General features: G+C 41.7%; 1 protein-coding gene across 1 annotated transcript in view; it reads right to left on the bottom strand.

The window, feature by feature from the left end:
* Positions 1 to 14,946, bottom strand: part of doc2a (double C2-like domains, alpha) — a 44,782-nt gene extending 29,836 nt beyond the window's left edge. The window contains exons 1-3 of the mRNA XM_028599016.1: positions 14,578 to 14,946; positions 6,910 to 6,989; positions 321 to 395 (exon numbers count right to left, since the gene is read on the bottom strand). Coding sequence (XP_028454817.1) covers positions 321 to 395; positions 6,910 to 6,989; positions 14,578 to 14,911 — 489 coding nt within the window. The 5' untranslated portion in view covers positions 14,912 to 14,946. The remainder of the gene's footprint in view (positions 1 to 320; positions 396 to 6,909; positions 6,990 to 14,577) is intronic.
* Between the last annotated feature and the right edge of the window lie 12,519 nt (positions 14,947 to 27,465).

The raw sequence follows: 27,465 nt of genomic DNA, 5'->3' as shown, positions 1-27,465 counted from the left end.
GGAAACAGTTTCCTGTCTTTTTGGTGTCTGGCACAACTAGACGGGCCAAAATGTATTGTGAACCTAAAATGATTTATGGGCCGGTTCAAAATTTGTGAGTTTGACGCATGACTCAAAGTTTACAACAACAACGCAAAGTGACAGTCTCAGACTAAGAGATAGCACTACAGGTAAGAGGAAAATATGTATTTTTTTGTTTTGGGCTAAACTGTCCGTTTAAATCATGAACTAAAGAAGTCTAGAAAGAAAGTCTAGCATCAGCAGATCTATCATTATCCTTAAACTCTGTCTTGATAACCCCGTGTTTGGCTAAGTCTCACCTTGCAGGCTCCGGGCAGCAGGTGCAGTTTGACGTACGGGTCCGACAGTCCGTTGAAGTCCATCGACTTCAGACCCTGCAGACAAACAACCACAGCTCACTCACAAAAGATGTATTCCACTCAGTTCAGAAGGACCTGTTCACTCTGGCTCATTGTTGAGTCTTAATGAGACATTCGCAGCTGCCAGGCATGGTTAATACAAACAGGTGTTTTTAATATTCAGGTAGTCTCGGTTTGCCAGACCTTCCTCCACAGTGCTGCGGAGGAGGGTCTGGCTAGTCCACACAGCATTCCGGGATGGGAGAAAAACGTGTTCTGGTTTATTATATATATATATATATATATATATATATATATATATATATATATATATATATATATATATATATATATATATATAAAACACAAGTTTACTCATTTCTCTCTCTCTCTCTCTCTCTCTCTCTATATATATATATATATATATATATATATATATGGAATGAGAGGGGGAAACGTAACAGAAGACATTGCTTTTTAAACCAAAACGTAGCAATGTGAATGTAGCCTGAATGAGTATTCTTGTGTTTATTGTTATACGTGTATCGTCAGTCATTTTAGAACCAAATCTATGGAGGGTTGGTGGTATGCAACACTTGTGCCTAATATATTGGTACCCCTAATATTGCATGTGGCCCCAGCTTGGCCGCTCCATTGGAAATGGTCTAGAACCACCACTGGTGATAAGAGCGGAGACATCTAAAGACTCTCACTCCCTCAAGTAGAAGAGCCACTTTCGACTAGTCTGGAACAGAAGTAGATTTCCGGGATAACTGCCTTACATCTGATGTCCCTCCTCTTCCTCTCTCTGTGTGTTACAGTTCCCGTTTGCTTCGGGAAACAACAACAAACTTTGAGCTAGCGAGCTACACGCTGAAGAATATTTGGATGGTGCAACAAGGCAGGCCTGCTCGGTTCTTTGGGGGAATGATTGTAAAAATTTACAAAGAATATGTTTAGGGCGTTTCCTCTCTAACTGGGAGGTTTTGGGACTGATTGGTGGGATTGCTATGGATGAAGTACACACAGAGATACACTGGTAAGAGCCAATGAGGTTTAACCATGTATCAGCTAATTTAAATAGATCACGTTACTGTATTGTGTCAACAGTTAAATTATTTAAATATTGTATGTGTATTCCACCAAAACAAGTTCCTTCCTGAGACTATTTAGCAGAGCCACCGTCGCTGCATCTGGAGCTAAGCGCCGCCCAAGACGATTGTGATTGGTTTAAAGAAAAGCAAACAACCCAGTTTGAGTTTTTGTCTCCTATCCCAAAATGCATCTGTGGTGGCAATGCGAGACTAAGTGGCTTCCAATAGGGGTAAAAAACAAACAAACAATGAAAGTAAGTCGTAAACAATTCATGTTAATTTATGTCGCCGGCTGTTCAATTACACCATCGTAGAAGAGAAATGTTTCTCATAGACATCTGGAAGTAAAGTATGAGTGTAAAGACTGAAGCAGACTGCAGGATGGGTGATTTTCACACCAAAGGATCAAACACTTGATTTGACCTTCTCAGTGGGACTCGAATCATCGTGAGAAATTACTACCAAATTTATTTCAACAGCTTTGACATTTGCAGCGAGACTGATAGATTATTTTAATGAGTCCTCAGAGAGCAGGTAGACACTACGACCTTACAGACGTGACTTGTATAATTTAAATCTCACATACATAACTACTATATCATGTTTAAATCCAGAATAGGGAGCAGTACTCGGATCTTTTGCTCAAGTAAAAGTATCAATACTACTCCGTTAAATACTCGGTTCCCCGTTGAAGGGGTTGTCTGACAGCGAGGTAGAGCGAAAATATTCCACATAGAGCGTCCACTTAAACTGCATTTAAATGCAAGAATTGGAAGCAGAGTGTGACCTCTTTCAGCTCTCCCTCTCCCCTCTCTGTCTGCATGAACAGCCAATAGGAACGTTCCCCCTCTCTCTCTGAAATGACCTGTGATTGGCCAAAGTCTCCCATCATAGGCTAGATTATCTAAAGCCTGAAAACAGAGCCAAGAGGAGGTGCAGATGTCTAGTTTTCGCTCAGAACACTTGAATTACAATATGCAGAAAGTTTATGGAATTTTAGCCCAGTGACGCAAAAAAATAAACTGCCTACCCCAGCTTTTAACTGATACAGATGTTTTTAGGTGCTAAAACATGTTTAGTTGCTGACCACCCTCCCATCCACAGCAGGATGTTGCTTAGTTCCTCTTGTTCTCATGAAGCATTCTTACATATATCTCTGAAAAGTAAAGCTCTTTAATTGATAGGTATTCCTCGTATTTATTACTGTCAGCAGCACATTGACTGCTGCTGTATAAGAGCGTGAAGATCCTCGTAGGGAGGAGATACTTTCTGCTTTTTTGAACAAAAACATTAGATATGATTTCATATAGGCTAGATGACGTTTATTGACCATAAATTCCATGCAAAAAATAGTGGCAATGAGTTGCTGTAAGTGTATAGGCCTACTGGTGGTAGTGGGGGGAAATGCTGAAAAAACATTAAAAAAAAGTTTTTCAAAAAGCACAAAAATAAGTGACTAAAACATCAAAAGTGTAAAAATAAAAAGTGTTGATTTCCAATTTGGACCCGGAAGGTCAACGCAAGGGTTAAAACCCTTAAAGATTTGGGGCTTCGGAGAAAGCATTTGGTGGCTGAAGCCCAAACCTACTCATCATGTGTAATATATACACTTTAAAAGTAACTTGCCCAGTGCTGTTAATGCACCCGTTTGTGTGTGAACCTGCCTCTCTGTGTGGATAACAAGAGGGAGATCATTAACGTTTATCCCCTCAAAGAGAGGACTCCCTGCAGGAGGCGGTGACAGCAGAAACTGAGTCTGATTAGATCTGTGCAGCAGCGCAGATTTTTCATGTTGTTCTTTTCATTATCACAGTCTGGAGACTCCAGAGCTCCAGCAATACTGCAAACTAAGATCTAAAAGAGTTAGTGATTAAAACATTTACTCAGGCACGGATGTAAAACATTTATCAGTTATCCTGTAATGTAGATTAATCAGCCAGTCCTCCAAACCCTCCAAGGATATCAATTGTTTGTTCCTCCCACCCCACCCACAGGAGAGTTCTCCGTCCTCATATCTAAGCCAGAGAAGGTAACGGTGGCGGTTTTCAACACGTGGTTAACGTTGTGAAACGGTGCTAGTTTGGTTAGATTTAGACGCCAAAACTACTGAGTTAAGTTGATAAAAAATTGGAGGTTTGGGTTCAAATTAGACGTTTTTGTCGTTTTTGCATATTTTTAAACTTTTTGTCAACATTTTTTTCTGCTTTTTCTTTTTTCATTGTTGCTTTTTCCTGGCTGCAGGTCTCCAATTCTCAGGGAAACAGAGGAAAGTTTGGCAGGAGAAGTGAATAACATTGTGTGATATTTTCTCTCCTGTGTGAGGCAGCCTCATCTCTCCTCATAGATACTGAAATCTGGAGGAAATAATGAAGTCTCCTATAATCACCATCTGTCCGAGGTGTTCCCAGTGCATGCTGGGAGAAACTCCATGGAGAAAGAAGATGAATGAGTAATATCATCTTTATTCATGTGTTGCTTCTTCAAATCAACACTCCACTCAAAAACAAGAAATCATTGTTTATGGAGAATACCTCAAATAGGAGATTTGGGCTTTGTGCGAGGATGATTCGTACATAAATATAAAATCTGAAATATATATATATATATATATATATATATATATATATATATATATATATATTTTTTTTTTTTTGTATGCTTTTATATTGTATTTTTTCATTGTTGCTTTTTCTGAAATTTCTGTAAACCAGATAATGTAGTGGTCGTGTTTTTAAACACATGGTTAACGTTGTGAAACGGCCCCAGTTTGGTTAGGTTTAGACACCAAAACTACTGAGTTAAGTTGATAAAAAGATGGAGGTTTGGGTTCAAATCAGACGAGACACAGAACATGGTGTAGCTCCGTTTGTTCCCTAAAGTTAAAAAAACTATCTGTTTCCTTTTCTTTTCTAATGGGACATGAACCCCGGTCTCCTGCGTGAAAGTCCTGTATTTATTTAACCCATTCCCCCCCCCCCCAACCTACCTTCTTACCCGGACATTTGGTGCTCTTATGCTTCCTCACCTTACTTCCTGCTTTGCTCCCGTCAGAACTACTACGGCACTAGAGGGCACCGCCACTAGAAACCTAAACATAGGTCTGAGTGTTGCTGGAACAAACTACCTATAGGAGTATTTTAATGGGGAGGACAGTCTCTTGTGACCGGTGGATGACGTTGTGTCTCTGCTGTGTGTATAAAGCATTAATATAGAGAAATATAGTGTTTTATATCACTCAAAGGGGACTATAATCGCCTGGTGATTCCCACCTAATCTGCTCTCATCCTATGAATCCGCTGAGCGGAGAATTATGAAGCTGCAGTGTCAAATAATAATACAAATCCTGATCGTATTTCAGTGCAACTTCTTCAACTTCAAGGCTTTATCGAGCCTGTCTTTTGGTCAGTAAATTCCAGAGAACAAAAAGCCCTGTATCCCATGTGAATGTGGCCAAGGATGGAGCATAATAACATGTTTAAATCATGTGAAGCAGTAAATCTGTGGCAGGGGGAGGAAGCAGTCCTGCACTGCTGTAAGCAAACAACGTCTTTGTAATAGGAATTAAAATGCTGTAATCCTTAATGCATTAAATGGGAATATATGAATTAAAAGGTGTGTAAACATGTGCACAGAAAGGATAAGTTAAAACTCCTGTTAAAGGAACAAGCCGACTTATTGGGACTTTAGCTTATTCACCGTATCCCCCAGAGTTAGATAAGTCCATACATACCCTTCTCATCTCTGTGCGTGTTGTAACTCTGTCTGACGCCCCCACCACTAGCCTAGCTTAGCACAGATCCTGGAGGTAACCAGCTCCATCTAGCCTACTGCTCCCAATAAGTGACAAAATAACGCCAACATGTTCCTATTTCCATGTTGTGATTTGTATAGTCACAACGCGTACAAATAACAAGGTCACATGAGACACAGCCATCTTCTAACCGTATACATACATGGAACTATATTCTCAGAAGGTGAAGCACTGCTACTTCTGCTACTTGGGCGGAGGGATTTACTCGCAGCACCTGAGAAGCGCCGTGGTGAGGAGCAGAGAGTAACCACAGTGTTTTTCAGGTGTTGCGCTAATCACTCCGCCAAAGTAGCAGTGCTTCGCCTTCTGAGAATATAGTTCCCAGTATGTATACGGTTAGAAGATGGCTGTGTCTCATGTGACCTTGTTATTTGCATGCTGTGACTATACAAATCACAACATGGAAATAGGAAAATGTTGGTGTCATTTTGTCACTATTTTGAAGGGTATGTATGGACTTATCTAACTCTGGGAGATACAGTGAATAATAAAATGCTGTCATTAATTGCACTGCTTGGTTAAAAAGGTGGTCATTTCTTTATTTATGAAAGGGGATCATAGGAGCAAAATATTGTTTCTTGTATGTACATTGGGTGTCGCTGTGCTATTACCTAGGGCAAAGTTATAAAGGTAAGAACCAAACTGTTGTGTGCATGTGTTTGGCCCCGAAGGGCAAAGGGTTTTTGAGCGTCATCGCTAGGACGTTGGGACCCTGGGACGCATTGGCGCTACACCATTGTTTGAAATGTTGTCTTATAGTTTATGGATTTACCACTGAAAACAAAGTATATGGACATTTTCATGCTGCATGGAAAAACAAAACAGACGCATAAATGCACACCTCTGGACACTGAAGACATTCATCTGCATGCACTGCAGAACACTAAACTAAACATTAAGTTACCAGCTAACGCTAGCGGTAGCTAGCTAGCTTAGTTACAGTTTTCAAAACGAATCTAGTTGTAGTCTTGCAATGTGTGACCCTGCAAGATCTCATAGTCTTTACATATGACGTCTTTAACGTTAGATGTAAGATGGTGTCAGATTTTAGTCTGTTCAGAGTCTGTTCAGTGTCTGCTAAAGGACGGTAGACATTAGTCTGCCTTGTGAACTGTCTGCTGTTCCATCTCATTCAGTCTCACAGTAGCTGTTAAATGTCGGCCGGTGAGAAAAGAAGAGTTTGGGATGACTGATACCTTCACACTCAGTGAGCTTAGAGACAGGTAGAACTGGTGTCTGGGGAATCGCCCCTCGGCTCCGACAGCCCTGCAGATTTACGGCGGTGCAGCCTGTTGTCTCTTTACAGTCCTCATTTATTCTTTCTGACACTTAAATCGGTCTCCGGGGCGACAGTTTGCTTTGAATTACGACACTTCTGCAGGTGCTGTTTCCGTGTAGCGGTGGATTTAATAGTTTTGAAGCCAGTAGGTTCAAATAAAGCTGGACTGGTGTCTGATTAAAGATCTCTGGGTTAGGCGCTTGGTTATGGCGCTTCAAAACAAAACAAAACTGACAGTAAGAAATACGTGGAATGCATACCAATTGCAGACATTACTTTTCACAGCTAAATATAAAAATGCTTCAGGCTGAGTGGAAAGCCTGAAAGCTGCAGAGTTGCCCCCGGTGGATTGGAGAGCGGCCTTACCTTTGCCCGGAGCACTGTGCAGTGCAGCTCGCTGGAGCTCTGCTCATATCGAAGTTGAAACTCCAGCGTTCCCAACGCAGCTGAGAAGATAACAGGGGAGAGAGAGACAATTATCACACCTCATGAAAAGAAACATGACTTCAGTCAGCAACAGAGAATAATAGAATAGAATAAATGAAAAGCATGCCAGAGAACAGAGAAATATCTCAGCATGCGTTCAGAAGATGGAAATTCAATTTAGTGGAGCAGCATCTGTCACATGAATCCCAACACAGCACTTCACGTGTCAACACGCAAAATCCTCTTAGAGGAAACACATCCGTCTTACAGACATGCATACATGTTCCCCAACACACACACAACCTGGTGTTGTTCCAGCAAGTTATATAAGATGATCCATACACAATATGATTCACAGGGATTAGAACAAAACATTTATTTTAGGCATCAGCTCCACCAACAAACCTCTGCTGCTTACGCAACACTTTGTGTTCTTATGCTAAACTATAAGCTCCTGGAAACTGCCGTGTGTTTATCAGCCTGGAGTCTTTCCCACATCCTGTTCAGCTTCTGTTGATCTCAAACTGCAACATCTGTTGGACGGTCATCAAGTGACTTCAAAGACACGGAAAACAACCGCTGAGGGACGGCCGCAAAGAGACAGCGGCAAAGAAACAGCCATAGAGAGACAAATACAAAAAGACGGCAACAGAGAGACGGTCGCAGAGAGACAAACGCAAAGAGGCAGCCTGATAAAGACAACCACAAAGAAATGACCGCGGCCGCAGAGAGACAGCCGTAAAGAGACAGCCGTAGAGGGACAAATGCAAAGAGACGGCCCGATAAAGATAACCGCAAAGAAATGCCCGTGGCTGCAGAGAGACGACCGCAGAGAGATGGTCGCAGAGAGACAATAGCAAAGAGGCAGCCCAATAAAGACAACCGCAAATAAATGAGTGTGGCTGCAGAGAGACGGCCGCTGAGAGACAATCATAGAGAGACGGCCGCATACAAACTTCCGCTGGGAGACAATCACAGAGAGACGGTCAGAGAGATATTCGCAGAGAGATGGCCGCGGAGAAACCCTTGACGACTACAAAGGGGCGTAAAATGACTGCAGAGATTAAAAAAACAACCACAGAGAAATGGCTGTGAGCTGTTTGTAGTGGTTTTGTGTCTTTCAGTCTGGGGGTCGTGCTCTCATGTTGGAGGGCTGGGGGGGTCTTGCTCTCATGTTGAAGGGGTGGGGGGTCTTGCTCTCATGTTGGAGGGTTAGGGGGTCCTGCTCTCATCTTGGAGGGGTGGGGGGTCTTTACCATGTCTGTGGGGAGTCTTTGGCTCATAGCAGGAATAATCCGTCCGCTCTGTGTTCCCGGTGTAATTTCCCACAGGGGATTTCTGGATGCCTGTTATTTCTCCTCCATAACTGAAGAAAATTAAATGGATATCAGAAACACAGCTGCTGTCTGAGACACTTCACATCATTTGCATCTCGTTTCTGAAACCCTGGTCCTGCATCAAAAGCAGCACATCAGCAGCCGTTTCTGTTCTGCATCAGTAAATCTCAACATGAGCCAGAAAAAGACTCGAAACCTGAAAAGATCAGGTTTGCAGGGGTGGAACGTAACCATAGGCGTAGATTTCCGGGGATATGTGTCATCCACACCGGAAAAAGTGTTGTTTGGCAGTACTTTCAGTCAAAAGAAGGCCATCTAAGTCCAGCTACATGTTCAATTTGCAATGCCGTTTTGTCTGGTGGTGGCAACATCACCGATGGTTAAAACATTTGCGTATGAAACATCTGAAACAATACAAGTTGCGCATGAAGGAATCTACAGACAGCAGCCAAAATGCAGCAACTTCAGGTACAGCAAAGGAAGGTCACGGCTTAAAACTTGTGATAACCAGACAGTGCCTCTCCCGGGCTGTCAGCCGTTCTCTCGGCAAATGAGTTTCCCTACAGTGGCAGAGGCGTGACCGAACGGCTGGCTGCTGCTCGTTAGCTAACGTTATCTTGCTAATTTCACTCAGTAATTTAGTACTTTAGTAGTTAACTTAGTAATTTGTCCCGTTAATCTCAGATTTCATAGTGCTAAAACTCAAATGAGTGTTTCACACTGTGTGATATATCCAGACTGTAGGATATGTCGTGGGGCTATCTGGCAACCCAAACAACCCGCCTGCCGTGCGTCACTTGTCACGTTCAAGCTCCCGTTCGAGTCAGAGTCAACTGAATCAAAAATAGATGAAACCGCTCCGAAAAAGAAGAAGTGTGTGTCAAAATTCCTGTCCTGTTGTAGCGAGAACTTCTCTCTTCGAGCCACTAGCCACTTCGGCAAACACCGTGCGTTTAGCAAAGTATGTCGGGCAGACTTAAGCGTAGAACACGGTGGGAAAAATGATGTTAGCAAACATGCTAATTAAAGCAAACATTAAGGCTCATTAAAAGTCATTTACTTTACACCGTTGCGTTTATTGTTATAAACAATAAATTATTATTAAATTAAATTAGTTATTATTTTGTGGTTAGGGGTGAAATGGGGGCGCGGACGTTGGGAGTAGTTCATTCCAATCGATAACCCTGGAAATCTCCCTCTTTATTACAGCCCGATGTTAGCATGTATGCATTTTATGTATGTACATAAAAAAAGATCTTTAAAATAAAAGGATGACATTCTGAGCGACGCAGGGGATGTTCATATCACTTCCACTTCAGCCCGAATGGAAGTGAAGAAGTAAAATAACACAAATGTTTGTACTCGGCCTTCACTTGACATTGAACTGTTGAGCAAAAACTCTTTGGCATGAGGATGATTTCCAGACATGTTCAGTAAAATGTTTCCAAACTAACAGATGAATCTCAGAGGTACAGCGTGCGGATGAACACAGTTTCTTCTCTCTCCGCCGACTCCACTGCAGTCCTCAACACAAAATGGAAATAAAAAAAGCTCTCAGTGCACTTTCCATTTTCAATTCTGAATGCTTGTGGTTTTAATTTCTCCCTCCTACGCTGACTCCCAGCTGCCCCGGGCAGAGACGGTCGGCTGCTGTAAAAACATCCTGCAGACAGTGCTTCAGCATCCCGAAGACGTCACCGTGCAGCGAGAACGCTCTGCAGAGACCTGGGGGGGGCGGGAGGGAGTCTTTTATGTTTGATCAAAGAGTTTTAGTTACAGTCTGTCAAACGCTGATCAATCTCATTATTAAAAACCAAACAGTGTGACTGCTTAACAAATACAAACACAAAACTACTACAAAAAGACACAAAATGAAACCAAGGGATGACCACGAAGACAAACACAAGAGACGCATAATGACTACAGAGATCTGAGCCTGCATGCGGAGGAGGAAATCTCTGCAGGGATCGTTTCTGCACAAAAGACTCAAACTCCCATAAAAAAAAAAGTTCTTTGATATTGAATGTGTCTTTTGTGTTTGATCAAAGAGTTTTTGTTACACGTATTTTAAACTCTGATCAATCTCAATATTAAAAACAAAACAAATCATTGGCTAGTGACTGCTTAGCAAACACTATGGGCCCTATGTTAAGGATCTAAGGGCATTTAGGGCATGTCCAAATCCACTTTTGTTAGTTTGACAGCAGAAAAAAGGGTCTGTGCGCCAGGCGCATGGTTCAAAATGGTTGTACTTAGTGTCTTCATTAATTCATAGGTGTGTTTTGGGCATAATATGCAATAAACCAATCAGAGATCATCTCCCATTCCCTTTAGAAGCCAGGCACGTTTGGACTTTGGAGCATTGCTGTTATGATGGAGGATTTGCACCCTAATATTTTTATTTGTAATCTTTTGCATGTTTGTGTGTTGCCGCGCTTCCCTGTGTGTGTGTAACAAGCATAGTGTGCGTGCTGTGCATGAGCCTAGGAGCATTTTACTAATGCTCTGTTAAAATGAATGAAAAATGAAATAAACAATGAAATGCTGCGTTATTGACTTTAGACCAGGTTTTTGTTGGTCAATGGCGCGATCACTTCCCGCTGCCTCAAGATAGCAATACACCCAGAATGCACCTGAACACACCTCCCTGTAAGACCAGCACGTCCATGGACGCAAAAATGGGCGCAGATGCATTTGCCATTTAAACGACGTGGGCGCTGGACAGGAAACTGACAACTGCGTGGGTCTTAAACTAGCAAAGACACTTGGGTAGGGCTTTGAGCTGCGCTACGCCGGGTGCAAGATAGGGCCCTAAGAGACACAGAGACATAAAACAAACACAATGAGACGCAAAAAGACCACAAAGAGGCAAGAGAAGTCCACACACAGACCCAGAACACCACAAGAGAGACGTAATATAACGACCATGCAGAGACTGACCACAAACGACGACAAAGACAGGCAAAACAGCCACGCCGGTAAACTACTGTTTATTACGGTAGACCGTGAGTTTTTAGCTGTAAATGTTACATCAAAGGATTACAGCATACAAAAAAAGACACAAAAAGAGATAACTAAAAACAAAAATAACTAGGAAACATCTACAAACTGGGTGATTTATGGATATATTGTCGCCATCCATATACGACAGTATATCATCTTAGATTTTGGATATTGTAATATCGTAATATCAAGATATGTGTTGTCTTTTCCTGGTTTTAAAGGCTGCCTTACAGTAAAGTGATGTAATGTTCTGAACTTACCAGACTGTTCAAGCTGTTCTATTGTTTGCCTTTACCCATTTATTCATTGGTCCCACATTATTGGTGATCATTTATCACAACTCTCATTGTGTTCATATTTTATGAAAGCACCAACAGTCAACCCTACAATATCGCCGCAACATCAACATTGTATTAAAAAATATTGTGATGTCTGATTTTGTCCACATCGTCCAGCCAGACTACAAATAGACACAAAATAGTTTTTTGTGTCTTTCTGTTTAATGGTTTTGCTCTCATGTTGGAGGGTTGAGAAAGGTTTCCTTTATTTCTGACGAGTTTAAGTTACGTGAGACAAACTGTCAAACTCCGACACTGACGGATCGCATTAATAAAACTGAACAAATCGACTGTTTAACAAATGAAAACGCAAACAACCACAAACAGACAAAAAATGACAACAACAAAAATGCAAAAAGACCACAAAAAAATAACAAGAATAAACCACAAAACGATTAGAAAGAAACAAGAACTGTCACAAAGAGATAAAATTAAATACAGGTTGTTGTCATTGTTTTGTGTGTCTTTCTGTTTAGAGGTTTTGCTCTCATGTTGTAGGGGTAAGAGAGTTTTCTTTTAAGTTTGATCAAAGAGTCTTAGTTATACGAGACAACCTGTCAAACTCCTTGACACTCTGATGGATCTCATTATTAAATAAAACTGATCATCGACTGTCTAACAAATGCAAACAACCACAGGAGACGGCAAAGAACCACAGAGATAGAAAACAACCACAAAAATACGACAATGAAAAAAAAAAACCCCCCACCCCTCCCCCAAAAAAAAAAAAACACACAAACAAATACAACCACTTAACAACTAAAAAGAAATGCTCAAGAAGAAACAAAATGAGACACGTTTTGTGTGTCTTTCTGTTTGGAGGTTTTGCTCTCATGATGGAGGGATGAGAGAGGTTTCTTTAATGTTTGATCAAAGAGTTTTAGTTATGTCAGACAAAATGTCAAACTCCTCGACACTCTGATGGATCTCATTATTAAAAAAAAGAACAAATCAACTGACTAACAAACGCAAATGACCACAAGAGACGCACAACGACAAAGACGCAAAAAGACTACGGAGACAAAAAAAAACAATAAGAAACAGATGCAAAAAGATCCCAAAAAACGAGAAAAAACAAAAACAAAGATGACCACAAAACAACTAAAAAGAGCCAAGAAACGCTCACAAAGAGACAAAATGAGACACTTTGTTGTTTTGTGTGTCTTTCTGTTTGGAGGTTTTGCTGCTTCTTTTATGTTTGATCAAAGAGTTTTAGTTACGTAAGACAAACTGTCAAACTCCTCGACACTCTGATGGATCTCATTATTAAAAAAACTAAACACATCTTCAACCAGTGACTGCAAAACAAATGTGATAATAAAAACATGTTAAGGAGGAAAATAAAAACCCCTAATTAGCCTTTTCTTTAGAGTCTGAATCACAAAAGAAACATGTTGGCTGCTCGGAGACCCGAGTCATTCATCACACTTTGTTCTCCTTAAGCGACTGCAGTGATGATAGAGAGAATGAAGGAGTGATCTGTCTTCATTCATCCATTCAGCAGAGTGATGCTTTAACCCCAGAGCCAATTCCAACACCTCTGAGGTGTCTCTAGAGCACAGATCGTGTTTTATCTGCCGTCTGATGCCTCGTCTGTCTCAATTAGAGATGGTCCAATACCATTTTTAGCTTCCAGGTACTGGTTCAATTACCTGAACTTGTGCATTAGCCAGTCTTGTATAAAGTACTTGAATGCAATACTTGAGTAAAAGTACAACTATCTTACCAAAAAAATGACTTTCGTAGAAGTTAAAGTAAGCTTTTACAATATTACTTGTACTTTGATTATGAACTATATTGTGGCTTCCTTATAGTGAAGCATAATATTCAGGGTTTCCACACTTTCTTAAACATCAAACTCAAAGTCTGACATCAACAAAGAGAAAAACTGAATTAAAATTTTTTGTGAGGAAGAATCTTTCACTCCAACGTACAAAAACATTTCTTGCAAGTAACGAGTAACGAAGACACTTAGGGGAAATTAGTAGAGTAAAAGGGAAAGTTTCTAGAAAAATTAATAATGTAAGTTAAAGTAAGTAAGTAAGTAAAAGTACAGATAGGCTACGTGAAAATTCTACTTAAGTACAGTAACAGAATATTTGTTGCATTACAACACTGGTACTGATCTGATACCAGCGTGTCATATATTTTATTAGGTTTTATCAGCTGTAAACTACTGGGAACTCACCATTGTCGGAGCTCAATCCGAGGGGCAGGATAAACGGTTGTCTTTCAAATTCCCTCTGCACGCAATAGGATAGCGCTACAACCAATCAGAGCAACAAAGAAGGTAGCGAAGCCAGTTGATAGATTAAACTTTTGCCATATTCGGTCGGCAAAACTCCGAACACAAAACTCTTCCTTTTTTTAAGAATGATTTCAGTGCCGTTCTTTGTTCTTTTCTCAAAGAAAAGCTTAACTCCAAGTCTTCCAGAAGACCGCTGTTCCCGGCAGCAGCAGCAACCATAAGCCCCGCCCACCGACTCTATACACAATGTGATTGGCCTGACCAGAGTTTGGTTTTTCCAGCTCGCAAGCCAACAGAGAGTGCCTAGAACCCCTTGGCTGCAAATTAAATTTGCTGCCACTAGGATGCGTCTAGATTTCTAGGCTACATATCAACACTTCATTTCCTGCATTCTGTTGAATTTTTCTGCAACAATTTGTGCCTCATCAAGTTATGTTTCAAATGTCTGTATTTAGGATAAGAAAATTATAAGTTTATATGTTTTGATTATTGGGGGGGAAAACAACCTTTTCATTTGCATTACATTTACCTAACTTTGCTGTAGTTGAATAGTTTCCTGTCAGTCAACTCTACCTGACGTCTACAATGTGAAACATCATGCTGAGTCATGCAAAAAGCCGCCACAGGTGTGTAGAGATGCACAGTAACACACACACAGACACATGCCGACAGCGAGGCTCACTGCAGTCGTCACTGTCGGAGCTGTTGATCTCCACTGATGTGTCCACGCTGCTGGTCAGAGACAGAGACCCGCCGCCTCCGCCGCCGGGCCGGCCATGGGCCAGCAGCGGAGACAGCAGGTGAGCCCCGCCCACCGTCCCGGACGCCACGGAGCCAGGGCTGAGGGCCAGCGGCGAGGAGGCCGGGTTGGGGGACAGGGGGCCGGGGGAGGTGGGGGACAGGCGGGGAAAGTAGGCGGAGATCTGTCGGATGGGTCTGATGGGGCCGGGGCAAACGTCGATGGCCATGTGTTCCTGGATGGAGATGCTGAGCTTCTTTCCTCTCCGCACCGTCATAGAGTCTGGAGGAACAAAGAAAGGCACGTTGAACAAAACGGCAGTCTTCTCAAACTCCGGACAAAGGTCTGCATCCGGACCAAACTGCAAGTACATCCGGACTTTATTGAAATTTATTATATTATATTTTGAAAAGATTTCTGATACAGGATATAAAATCCTCTATTCAAAACTCAAGCAACACAAAACAAATATATATTCGCATTTTAACATGTTTTCATAAAACACATTCATTTCATGATTGAAATTTTCGAACAATTCATAAATCAGTTACATAAATTACCGACAAGCTTTATAATTATACATTACACCTTTTGACAGGCATAATGCATCCAACCTATCATTAAAATAATTAATTGAAGGGGAAGGCACAACTTCTTCTGGAAACTCTTTCAATGATTTTACTGCACGGAGTGTGTTCTTTCTCTTTTCAGACAGGCATGTTCTAGGGTAAAGTTTAAAGGAATTCTCTCGTGTCTCATACCCTCGTGTCTCATTTGTGTTGTGAAAAATGTCTATTGATCAATTAATTGTTTAATTGACAATTTGAAAAAAAAAAGAATTTGACAAAAACAAATAACACGAAAAATAATAATTTAAAAACTTTTAAATTTAAAAATACCTTTACCCAAATCTGTCCAAAGGTTGAGCAGTAAAAACAGTGTTCCTTGTATGTTGCTTAGAAGTGAATTGAGTACATGTTATTTTGTTATTGCCATTTGTAAGAGCCAATTAGTGCCCTTGGTATAAATTGGAACCAATCTTTGGTTCCTCGGGTGCAACCCGGAAGCACATACAGTTTTTGACCACACACACACACGCAAACACACACACCAACACCACAACACCACACAGGCATACATTCAAGCATTGATATGTCTGGAAACCCAACTAAGATTTCATGGAAATAAATGGAACCAATGGTTGTAACTACAAATATGACTTGGATTTTCATTGATCAAAAAGGTAAAAAAGTGCATCAATTATTGATATTGATTACTCTACCCGTGGAACAGCACCTCAGCTTTGGCTGATGCTGCGTTCCAGGCAACCCGTAACTCGTGTTTTCACAACCTTTTACCCGTGAAAGTGCCCTGGAACGTTAGTCAAACCAGTAACTTACTACCCGTGAACCTGATGGTTGTACTCCCAGTTACAGTTTTTGACGTCACACACACATAAACCACAATGGGGACCCCTGTTGATGCTGTACAGACACCAGTGATTAATGGTGAGAAATAGAAATAAATAGACATAAATAGGCAACGTAAAGTAATTCCGCACATTGTAATCAAAACAATACACATACAATTGTGCACTACTACAGGTTATGTTTGTTAAATGAAAGGCAAAATATGTCGCAGACTAGAAATCACTAGTATCAGCTAGCAGCTAGCTAACATTAACATTAGGTAGCCTCACCTGAACCCTGCCAACGGCACAATGTTTAGCTAGCCAGCTTGTGACTTTGCCTGGTGTTACCAAGTTGTGACTTGAAGTTGTAACTTATGGGCCAAAAATTGTGTCTGGAACGCAGCATTAGCCTCTACACCAATCATTTCGGACCTCTGACCTGGAGTAAAGATCAGATGCGGACCATTGAGTGATATGTTTGAGAACCCCTGAGTAGTAATAAGACTACACCTTTTTTTCTACAATTTTTTCATCAATGTCACGTTTGTTGCATTTTCAGTCATTTTTGTAGCAGTTTTTTCAACATTTGTTTCTTTTCGCTTTTTTCAACTTTTGTCGCATTGTCTTCGACATAAAGCTCCTACAAAAGTCAGCAAAATAGTTCCTTAGCCGTCATAGAATTTAGCAAAGCAAGAAAAACTAGAACTGCAAGCAGTTATGACGGGGTCCAAGCCTGGATCCAAGCCTGTCCCCCCTGGCGCAAATCGCACCTGATGACACGCAGAGCTCATTAGATGACACGCAGAGCTCATCACGAGATATGCTAAAGTTCGTGGTTTATGGCTATCTACGAGAATTAGTTTGGTTGTAAATGACCCATTCTTTAACATAGCAAAGTCTTTTAATATCTTTTGGTCAGGTCTAGGAGGTCCTAGGAGGAGTTCGAAAAGTTGGTTTTACACATTGCGCGATATTGCTTTCTTAGCAGAAATAGGCGTGGCCTCATTGTCTGATTCAGCACGATTCAAGGAACAAGTGGATATAAGGTTTTCTAATGTGCATGTGTAATGTGGGAGTTATAGGCAAAAACACGTTTGATGTCACTATAGCGCCACTTATTGGTCCATGTGTGTAATATTTGGTATGTGAGGTCCATGAACCATTGTACATATATACTTTAAATTTGAAGTTGCTCACATTAACCTGGGTCCCGTAGGCCATGCCTACTTTGACAAATCAGTACCCCACTGTAGGCGTGGCCTCAGGAGTGGCCCTAGATAATACCCTCAAAATTTCGTAAAAATCAGATGAGCCTTTAATGAGATATAAACTTTTGGGACTTGTAGCGCCCCCTGGTGGCCAATTTTTGTTCAGGTTCAGGTTGATAGCATTAATTTCAGCCAAGATATGGCAAACTTTGTGTTTTCATAGCTAGCTACACAAATTTGTCCGTGCGTAATTTGCACAATTTTTATCCCACAAAATCTCTTTTGATGATTTTTTGTCAAGCCGGTCTGGAGATGTTACATACTAAGTTTCGTGCAGATCGGTCGCACAGTCTAGGAGGAGTTAGAAAATGTTGGTTTATGATAAATTGTGATTTTTCACAAATGGGTGTGGCCACATCAGGACATTCAGCTCAATTCAGGGAACGCGTCGATATGTGTATTTTTTATGTGCGATGTACGGTTTGGGAGTTATAGGGCCAAACGCGTATCTCTGCTATAGCGCCACCTAGCGGTGCACATTTTTTTTCCCGAGGTCCTTGCAGGGTTCTGGACCAGTCCTGAAAACGGCACCACCCCACCATGTATGGTTTAGGCTGTACCATCTGTTTTATCAACGGAAAAATAATAATACCGTATTTTCTGGACTATAAGTCACACTTTTTTTCCTACTTTGGCTGGTCCTGCGACTTATAGTCAGGTGCGACTTAAATATCAAAGTATATATAATTTAACATGTTTTTACATGAAAACATTACCGTCTACAGCCGCGAGAGGGCGCTCTAGGCTTGTGACAACTAGAACGCTCCTCCTAAAGACAACTGAGAAAGAAAAGAGATAACAAACTGCAGGTAGTAAAATATGCAGCCGAAAACGGTAATCGAGCAGCAGAAAGAGAGTTTGAAATGAAGGAGAAACTTATGAGGGAGACTGGTGAAAAGGTGACTCTTACTGCAATGAAGAAAACAAAGAAAGCTAATCGGCTAATCGTGGGCTGAAAGCGAGACGGCCAGAGCTGGAGGAACGAGTCGGGAGGGGCTCGTTCACGGTGCAGTTACGTCTCCACGCCTTTTAATACATCCATGCTCCACGCCCTGCTAGCTAGTTGTTCTGTGTGCTATTGTATAGTTCAATAACTGTTAATGTGTTACGTTAACATACCGGACACCTACCGTATTCAGCGTATTGTTCTGTGTGCTATTGTGTAGTTGAATAACTCTTGTATTTATAATCTAAATAAATGCGACTTATAGTCCGGTGCGACTTATATATGTATTTTTTCTCTTCATGACGCATTTTTGGACTGATGCGACTTATACTCCGGAGCGACTTATAGTCCGAAAAATATGGTAATCCTTAGGAAGGCAATAGGGTTCCACAGCTCCGCTGGATCTGTGAACCGCATTGCCTTGCAAACACGGTTCCCAGCCCCCTCGGGCTTGGATCCCTAAAAAGTTTCCCGTCTTTTTTGGTTTGACGCACAACTATAGGCTTGCCAAAATGTATTGTGAAACTAAACTGATATTCAGGCCAGATCAAAATCTGCAAGGGACCGGATTTGGCCCGCGGGCCTTGAGTTTGCAACACGTGGTCTATATCAACGACATTCCCCTTCTGGGATTGCTTTTTGTCTGTCAAATTGACTGTGAACTGACTAACAGTGTCTCACACACACACACACACACACACACACACACACACACACACACACACACACACACACACACACACGCACACACGGCATTACCGGCTCCCGTTGTGTTCTGTCAATTCAACATTTCCACTCTCCGTCTCCGTTGGGAGTCATCGTTTACATGTTTTGACACAATTTATCCCCCAACAGCAGCCCACAGGTAAGTGACAGCAGGCGTTTAATGAGGAGTGTGTGTGGGTGTCTGACACATGAAAAGAGGGAATAAATTCAATATGCGCGTTGGGTTGCACTGGCCGGTTTTGAAACAACATTGGAAACATTATGACAACATTATGGAAAGGATCCCTACAGAGATAGACCTTTAAAAATCTTAACCAGGAACAGCTCTGAAGTCGCCAAACCCAACAGACTCCATTTCAATAATCAGTACTTTTAGCGTGTATAGAGCCAACATATTCTCACATGTACATCTGTAAACTATGTGTTTATTTCAACCGGAACTAGACTTGTGATGGTTGGAAAAGTGGAAAGAAAGACCCAAAACAGCTTTTCATAGTATTATTTTGTTTCTGTCGACTTTGAATGAAGTGTATTTTACGATGCTTAAATTACTGTTCATTTACATGGAGTCTGGTGGGTGTAGCGAACACAATTTTGCAGATGTTTTTGTCTCAAAAAAGGATCTTACTTTTTAACACAGAGGTCGACCTCCTTAGAAATCCTTTCTGTAATGTTGTCAGACACTTTGAATACTGATCTGAGCCTATCAGCGGCAAAACTAGCACTTTTGTGAAGGTAAATACAAGCTGGACAATTGTCCTATTAACTTATTAGGGCCCGAGCGCCGACAGCGGCGAAGGCCCTATTGAAACTGAAGGAATTATTACTTTCTGCAAATGAATTGGCTTTTTGAGGGCCTTAACATATTCAAAAACTCACAAAATTTGGCGGTCGCATCAAGTCTGGTGAACAGTTACGTATTTTAAGGGTTTCGGGAATAGGCGCACATGGCTCGCTAGCGCCCCCTAGAAATTTAAAAAAATTGAGCCCCTGCAGTGCGTTTAACGTAGACTCATGAAACTTGGTAAGCACATATGTATCATGTCAAGATGTACAAAAAACTTAATAAGAGCCATACCCTAAACCAAACAGGAAGTCCGCCATTTTGATTTCAAAGTTCGAAATTAGTGCGATTTTGGCCATTTCCACACGTTGTACTTTAACGAACTCCTCCTAGAGATTTCATCCGATCAACTTCAAACTCGGTCTGTGCCATCTTAAGATGTTAAAGATGAAAATTGTTAAAAGAAAAACTTTTCGTCATAGGGCGTGGCCGTGGCGGGGCGGCCATTTTGTGCGTTTCGCCACCGAAACAGGAAGTGGGTGTAACTCGAGTGTACGTTGTCCAACTGGGTCGAAACTTTTCAGGATTCATAAGAGTCCAACCCTGAGGACAATTAAAGGCCGATATTTACTTAAAGTCATAGCGCCCCCTGGTGGCAACTGGAAGTAGGCCTAAAAGTCAAGGTGCTATACTTTAACGAACTCCTCCTAGAGATTTCATCCGATGGACTTCAAACTTGGTCTGTACCATCTCAACACCTTAACAATGAAAAGTTATTAAAAGAAAAACTTTTCATCAGACGGTGTGGGCGTGGCGGCCATTTTGAGTGTTTAGCGATGAACAAAGAAGTTGTTGTTGATGTACGTTGTCGTATCTGCCCGAAAATTTCTCATGATTGACAAGGGTCCAGGCCTGAGGACACCTACAGGCCAAAATTGACTTTTGGTTATAGCGCCCCCCGCTGGGAACAGGAAATGTGCATTATATGACAAACATCATCCGATTTACATGAAACTAATAATGTGTGGTCTACATGTGATACTGAGCCGCCCCCTATACTTTAACCACGCCCACTTACTCGGGCCACGCCCCCTTTCATAACATTTGAACCGTTTAAGGAGTCTTGTGTGAGGTGTCATTGAACTCAGCAGAGAGTTCATTCTTCATTGGTGATGGTTTGGCCCACCCCCTATGATTAAGCCACGCCCCCTTTCATAACATATCAACCGTTTAAGGTATACCCTTGTGTGAGGTATCATTCAACTCAGAAGAGACTTCATTCTTCATTGGTGATGGTTTGGCCTGCCCCCTAAGCTTTAGCCACGCTCTTTTTATAACTAATGACCCGTTTGATGTAGACCCTTGTGTGAGATATCATTGAACTCAGCAGAGAGTTCCTTTTTAATTGGTGATGGTTTGACCCGCCCCCTATGCTTTAGCCACGCGCCTTTTCACAGATAATGAACTGTATGACGTAGAGTCTTGTGTGAGGTATCGTTGAACTCGGCAGGGGGTTCTCTTTTCATTGTTTGCGGTGTCTGAGTGCCGCGCAAATACACGGTCGCAAGGAGCGGCGTCTGCCAGTAACCCCGTCCATTGCTGCTCACAGCTTTAATATTGTAGCTTGTTTCTCCGCTGCCGACTGCAGCAATCTCGCTTAATACTGGACCGATGTCAAAGATTGTTGTTCCCATCAGTCACTTAGACACAAAAACATCCAGGTTGAAACAAACGGTAGTTACCCTTTAAGGAGAAAACACAAGACTTTCATTCACGAAACGGGTGTAAACTGAACTACCTGCTGCCGCTGATACGACGGAGGTCCGTGGCGGCTAAACACCACCAAGCAAATGCCGCTCGGCGTCACGTGACCAACGCCAAACGTTGAAAAAGCCACTAAAACGCTGAAAAAAAACCTGTCACAAATGTTGAAAACAGCACTAAAACGTTTGTACTTGACTTACGTAAATGCAGGACTTTAACTTGAGTATTTCTACCGTGTGGTGTAGCTTGTTTGGCTGTTAAAGACCTGAACACTTCTTCCCCCTCTGGTTAAATGAAGTGAGTGCCTCCTTGTTAGCTTCAGATGTTAAACAGCTGTTTCTGATCATCAGCCGCGTCGCCTGATTTCCCTCCGAAACACCTGCAGTCTTCTTCATATATCCCACGGATCAGACACTGAGGACGCTGCAGACGTTTACAGTGGGAGGCGCTGATGTTCTCCGCCGGGAGGGGTGAACAGAGCAAGTGGGCGGATCAAACTGCTGACTGGTAATGACTCAGCAGGTTTTAAAGTCACTCGATTGGATCGTGAGATGATTTCATTCTCCTACTCAGTCATTTTTCATACATACAACCTATTTTGTGGTGGTCCAGGGCTGGCCCGCGGCATCAGCAGCCACCGTAGGTGGACTGGCAATCTGGCAAAAGAAAGAATGTGGCAACACTGGCGTTTCACACTAGTTCAACAAAAATATGCAGGACTGTACGGCTGCAGCCTAGAGCCTCCCGTCTGGTGCCGTCGGGCCTCTACTTTTCAAAATAAAAGCATGATATAATAAGTCTTAAATAGGGCTGGGCAACAATTAAAAGTTTTAATTGCATGATGTCTCCGATTAATTGGGCTTAATCGCATTGTTATACGCAAAATCCAATAATGAAGTCAAAAGTAGTGTATAGCGCAAATTTATTTTAAAAGTTATGCCATATGAAAAGGACAACTCGTGTATTCTTCTTATGATGGTGCGTCTTGAGGGAATCTCATACCTGCTGTCATTTGTTGCGATTCTCAGAATGTTTCTCAGACCGACGTCCTCCACAACACTAATGGGCTGCAGTCTGTAGCCATCCACTTCGCTATCGCACTTGTTAGCTTCTTTTGCCTTTGTTTATCTATACTTCTTCTTTAATTAATTAATGAGTTAACGCAATAATAACGTGTTAACTTGCCCAGCCCTAGTTTTAAATATGCAAGCATTTCCATTCTATGGAAGATGGTGCCATGCTAGTTTATTTGAAGGTTTTATGAATGGCTCCAGTGTGTATATTATTTAACAATGAAAGCCTGTAATTGCGCCTCATGCTGCTGCTGCCATAATCTCACGTGAGCCTGGTTTTTGCAATTATAAAGTGAATTAAAGCTGCAAGCAGTGTTGGACAGGCCCTCGCGGGGTTACTGGCATTACTGGTGCATTTGCGCGGCACTCAGACATCGCAAATCATCACCAATGAAAAGGGAACTCCCAGAGTTCAATGATACCTCACACAAGACTCTACGTCAAAGGGGGCATGACCAAAGTATAGGGGGCGGGGCAAACCATCACCAATTAAATCACCAATTAAAAAGGAAGTCTCTGCTGAGTTCATTGATACCTCACATAAGACTCTACCTTAAACGGGTCACCAGTTATAAAAGGGGGCGTGGCCTGAGTAGGGGGTGGCTCAGTATCACATGTAGAACACACATTATAAGTTTCATGTAAATCGTTTGCCATATAAGGCTGATCTCCTGTGGCCAGTGGGGGGCGCTATGACCTATGCTATGTTTTTTTAATATGTTAAGCCCCTCAAAAAGGCAATTCATTTAACGGGAAAATACTAATTTCTTCAGTTTCAATAGGGCCTTCGCCGCTGTCGGCGCTCGGGCCCTAATAATGTCCCCGTCTGAAATTGGGCCGGTAAGGGAAAGAATTGCCAGGGCCGAATGTTTGTCCCAGTCTGCCCCTGCCAGTCACATGATTACAGAGAAGTTACAGATAATATGAAATGGGAACAAAAACATTGGAAAAGGCAGCAAAGTTTCCGTCTTCCCTGCGTCACTCGAAGATAAAATGAACAGAAATAATTCTTACTATGAGGCGGCTTCTTCCATTTCATCATTTATTCTCTACAGCTGAGGAGAAAACATGTTATGTTATATTATATATATATAGGTTTTTTGCACGGTATCTTTGTCTTTTTTCTCTCTTGCTCTCTTTCTCTGTCTCTCTAGATATCTTCTCTCTATCCATCCATCATCATACTTCCAACCATCAATCCATCCATCCATCCATCCACCATCCATCCATCCATCCATCCATCCATCCACCCACCCATCCATCCATCCATCCATCCATCAATCCACACATCCATCCATCCATCCACCCACCCATCCATCCATCCATCCATCCATCCACCCATCCACCATCCATCCATCTATCATCCATCCACCCACCCACCCACCCATCCATCCATCCATCCATCCATCCATCCATCCATCCATCCATCCATCCATCCATTCAGAGCTATTGTCCCATAATTTTGACTTTTCATTTTTCCCAGACACATTATGTGCGTTTCTGCATTTTATTTTCCAGCTGTGTGCTGCAGTGCTGCAGAGCCGCTCTCGTCATGTTTAATTCATCGTTTATCAGCGGAAACATTCCTCCACTTGAAAGTGAAGCGCGATGCTCGTCCAGAGTGACTGATAGGCGTTCACGTTGGGATTACTGCTGGGACTCAGAGACAGCTTGAGAGTTAAGCTGAGGCAGAAGCACAGTGGAGAGTATGCTAATGAGGACGCATGAAATTCATCCTCCTCTCCTGTTCAATCCCCTATCTCACCTGCCACTCACTCTTTATTCTCATCCTGGTGTCTCCCTCCCCTCTACCTCTGTCTTTCATCCCCTGTGGGTTGCTTGTTTTTGTCTCTTCTGTCTGCAGATGTGTCGCTGTCTTTATGTTGGTTTCTGCGTCAACTCTGTGACTGACTGAGCCTCAGCGGTCATCGAGTCCCGTCTCTCTGAATGACCGCGTGAGAGGGGCAAAGCATTTTACATTGAAGGGGTTCGTACGATAAATAAAAAGAAGGGATAAAAATGTTGGAAAAAAAGACAAAAATGTAAAAAAAGTAAATAAATGGACAAAAAAGTCTGAAAAATAGACAACAATGCTAAAAAGAGGCAAAAGAGTCCAAAAATTGTCAAAAATGTCATATCAGCGGCCGTTGCTAGTTGAGTTTAGCCGACAAAAAGTGAGCGCCACGGAGCTACGACAGCTAAGTTTACCAAAACACCAAAAAGACTAGTTAAGATAAGGAAAAAGATCATGGTTTGGATTAAAAAACTCCCGGGACATGAACACCTGTTTCCTGGGTGAAAGTCTTGTGTTTTCTCCTTAACTTCTTCAGGACATGAACACTTGTTTCCTGGGTGAAAGTCTTGTGTTTTCTCCTTAACTTCTTCAGGACATGAACACCTGTTTCCTGGGTGAAAGTCTTGTGTTTTCTCCTTAACTTCTTCCAGGACATGAACACCTGTTTCCTGGGTGAAAGTCTTGTGTTTTCTCCTTAACTTCTCCAGGACATGAACACCTGTTTCCTGGGTGAAAGTCTTGTGTTTTCTCCTAAACTTCTTCCAGGACATGAACACCTTTTTCCTGGGTGAAAGTCTTGTGTTTTCACCTTAACTTCTTCAGAACATGAACTCTTTGTGTGTGAACAACAGAGACACATGAGTCTGTAGCTTGAAACAGGAAATGGCCCTTTTTGTGTGTGTGTGTGTGTGTGTGTGTGTGTGTGTGTGTGATGAATTTAACATAAACTGCATAAAATCCCCCCCAAAACAAATGTGACCAAAAAAGTTGAAAAAAAGCTACAAAATAAGTCAAAACAAAACTAACAAACTGACAAAAAAGCAATAAAAAAGCAATAAAAAAGCGACAAAAAAAGCTAGAAAATAAGTCCCAAAAGAAGTGACAGAAAAGTCGAACCCTTCCAACCCTTTTTATAAAAAAATTAAAAAGGGTTGGAAATAGTCGATGAAAAGCGACAAAAATGTTGAAAAAGGTGACAAATATTTCAGATTTTATATTTTTGTATGAGTCGTCCTCGCTCAAAGCCCAAATCTCCTATTTGATTTCTCCACAAAGAACGATTTCTAGTTTTTAAGGTTTCCGTTTAGTCGTGTTGATTTGAAGAAGCGCCACATGAATAAAGATGATATTACTCATTCATGTTCTTTCTCCCAGCATGCACTGGGAACACCTTGGACAGATGGTGATTATAGGAGACTTCATTATTTCCTTCAGATTTTAGTATCTAAGAGGAGGGATGAGGCTGCCTCACACAGGAGAGAAAATATCACACAATGTTATTCACTTCTCCTGCCAAACTTTCCTCTGTTTTTCCTGAGAATTGGAGACCTGCAGCCACCCAGAACACTACATTATAATTCATACCCACGGACAGACACTGACGCAGACCCGACGGTCGCATTAGGAGACGCAGCGTGAGGGAGAGTTCAAGGCTTCTTCTGAGGAAACCTAACGATCGGTGAACAACAACCAACTGCAACCGACAAACGGCTGCCCAAAGACGGGCTTAACGCACGGACTGGGAATTGACACCTTAACCACTGTGTTGCCTTCCCGTCGACCATCACCTTGTCAAAAAAGTGTCAAAAGTAATAATCGACAGATACAGACAAAAGTGACAAAAAGAGCTTGAAAAAAAGTGACACAAATGTCGGAAAAAGCTTTAAAAAATATGTTTTCTTCCCGCGAGTCCTTTTCCTTAAACCTAACTGCGTCAAAAGGGACGCCAATAGTCCTGACCAAGCACGTTAAGTGAAGGCGCGTTATATGACACTAAAAGAGACTTTTAGCGTCAATAACAACGACAGCGGCACCTAACCAAGCGTCCGTATTTTACGAGATGGGAGTGAGAATGTGTTGCTCCAACCCTACCTATGGTACGTAACTTAAAGGTCCCATGGCATGAAAATGTTTTTTAACATTAATATGCGTTAATTATAAATAATAGGTTAAGAAATAGGTTTTCTTGACTATTTTAGTTTTTTTCCCACTTATTTTGTAGCTTTTTTTCCGACTATTTATTTATTTATTTTTGTACCTTTTGTTGCTTTTGTGTCAACCAGAGAAGGTAACAGTGGCGGTTTTCAACACGTGGTTAACGTTGTGAGACGGTCCCAGTTTGGTTAGGTTTAGACACCAAAACTACTACTACTACTACTAGTTAAGTCGATATGCCGCTTTCTTCCGTTGTTTTTGAACCAAAAAACTCGTAAAAAAAAAAACTGACAAAAAACTTGACACAAATGTCGAAAAGGACAATTACAAACATGATTTTCTTTTTACGCTTTTTGGGCGCTTATTTCGATGTCCCATTATTCATATACATTTATATGACATTTGGTTTAAACGGGTCCCGAAGACAACATGAGGGTTAAGTCAAAAATTGTCAAAAATGTCAGAAAAGGCACCAAAAAGACAGGGGGGAAAAGTATAAGAATAAGGAAAGAAAAGGATATCACAACTATCATGTTTTCCAGAATTTTGTATATTGAAAATCTTGTCTCCCCCTGACACCTCCCCCAACCCGAGCCCCAAATGTCTGGCTCCGCCCCTGATTCAAACCCATTCAACAGGACACATAAAGAATTACATAAAGTGTATTTTTTAGTTTGGTGTGTTTGTTTTCATATGTTTTGGATGTAAATTAAATGAAATTCACTTGCAGACTGTATAAGACGTGATTTTGGTCTGAAGTGTGGTGCAGCAGGAGTATAAAAAGGGATAAAAAGATGCAGAAACTTTGCAGAATACGAGTTGAAGGGAATAGTTTCCCCCTGGAGCAGCGGAACAGGCGACAGCAGCGGTAGAACGGAGGCAGAGACGATTAAAAAAAAAAGCCTTTTGA

The sequence above is a fragment of the Perca flavescens genome, chromosome 15 (assembly GCF_004354835.1).
Source record: "Perca flavescens isolate YP-PL-M2 chromosome 15, PFLA_1.0, whole genome shotgun sequence".
In the NCBI taxonomy this organism is placed as follows: Eukaryota; Metazoa; Chordata; class Actinopteri; order Perciformes; family Percidae; genus Perca; species Perca flavescens.
This window is presented reverse-complemented; position numbering and strand designations above follow the sequence as displayed.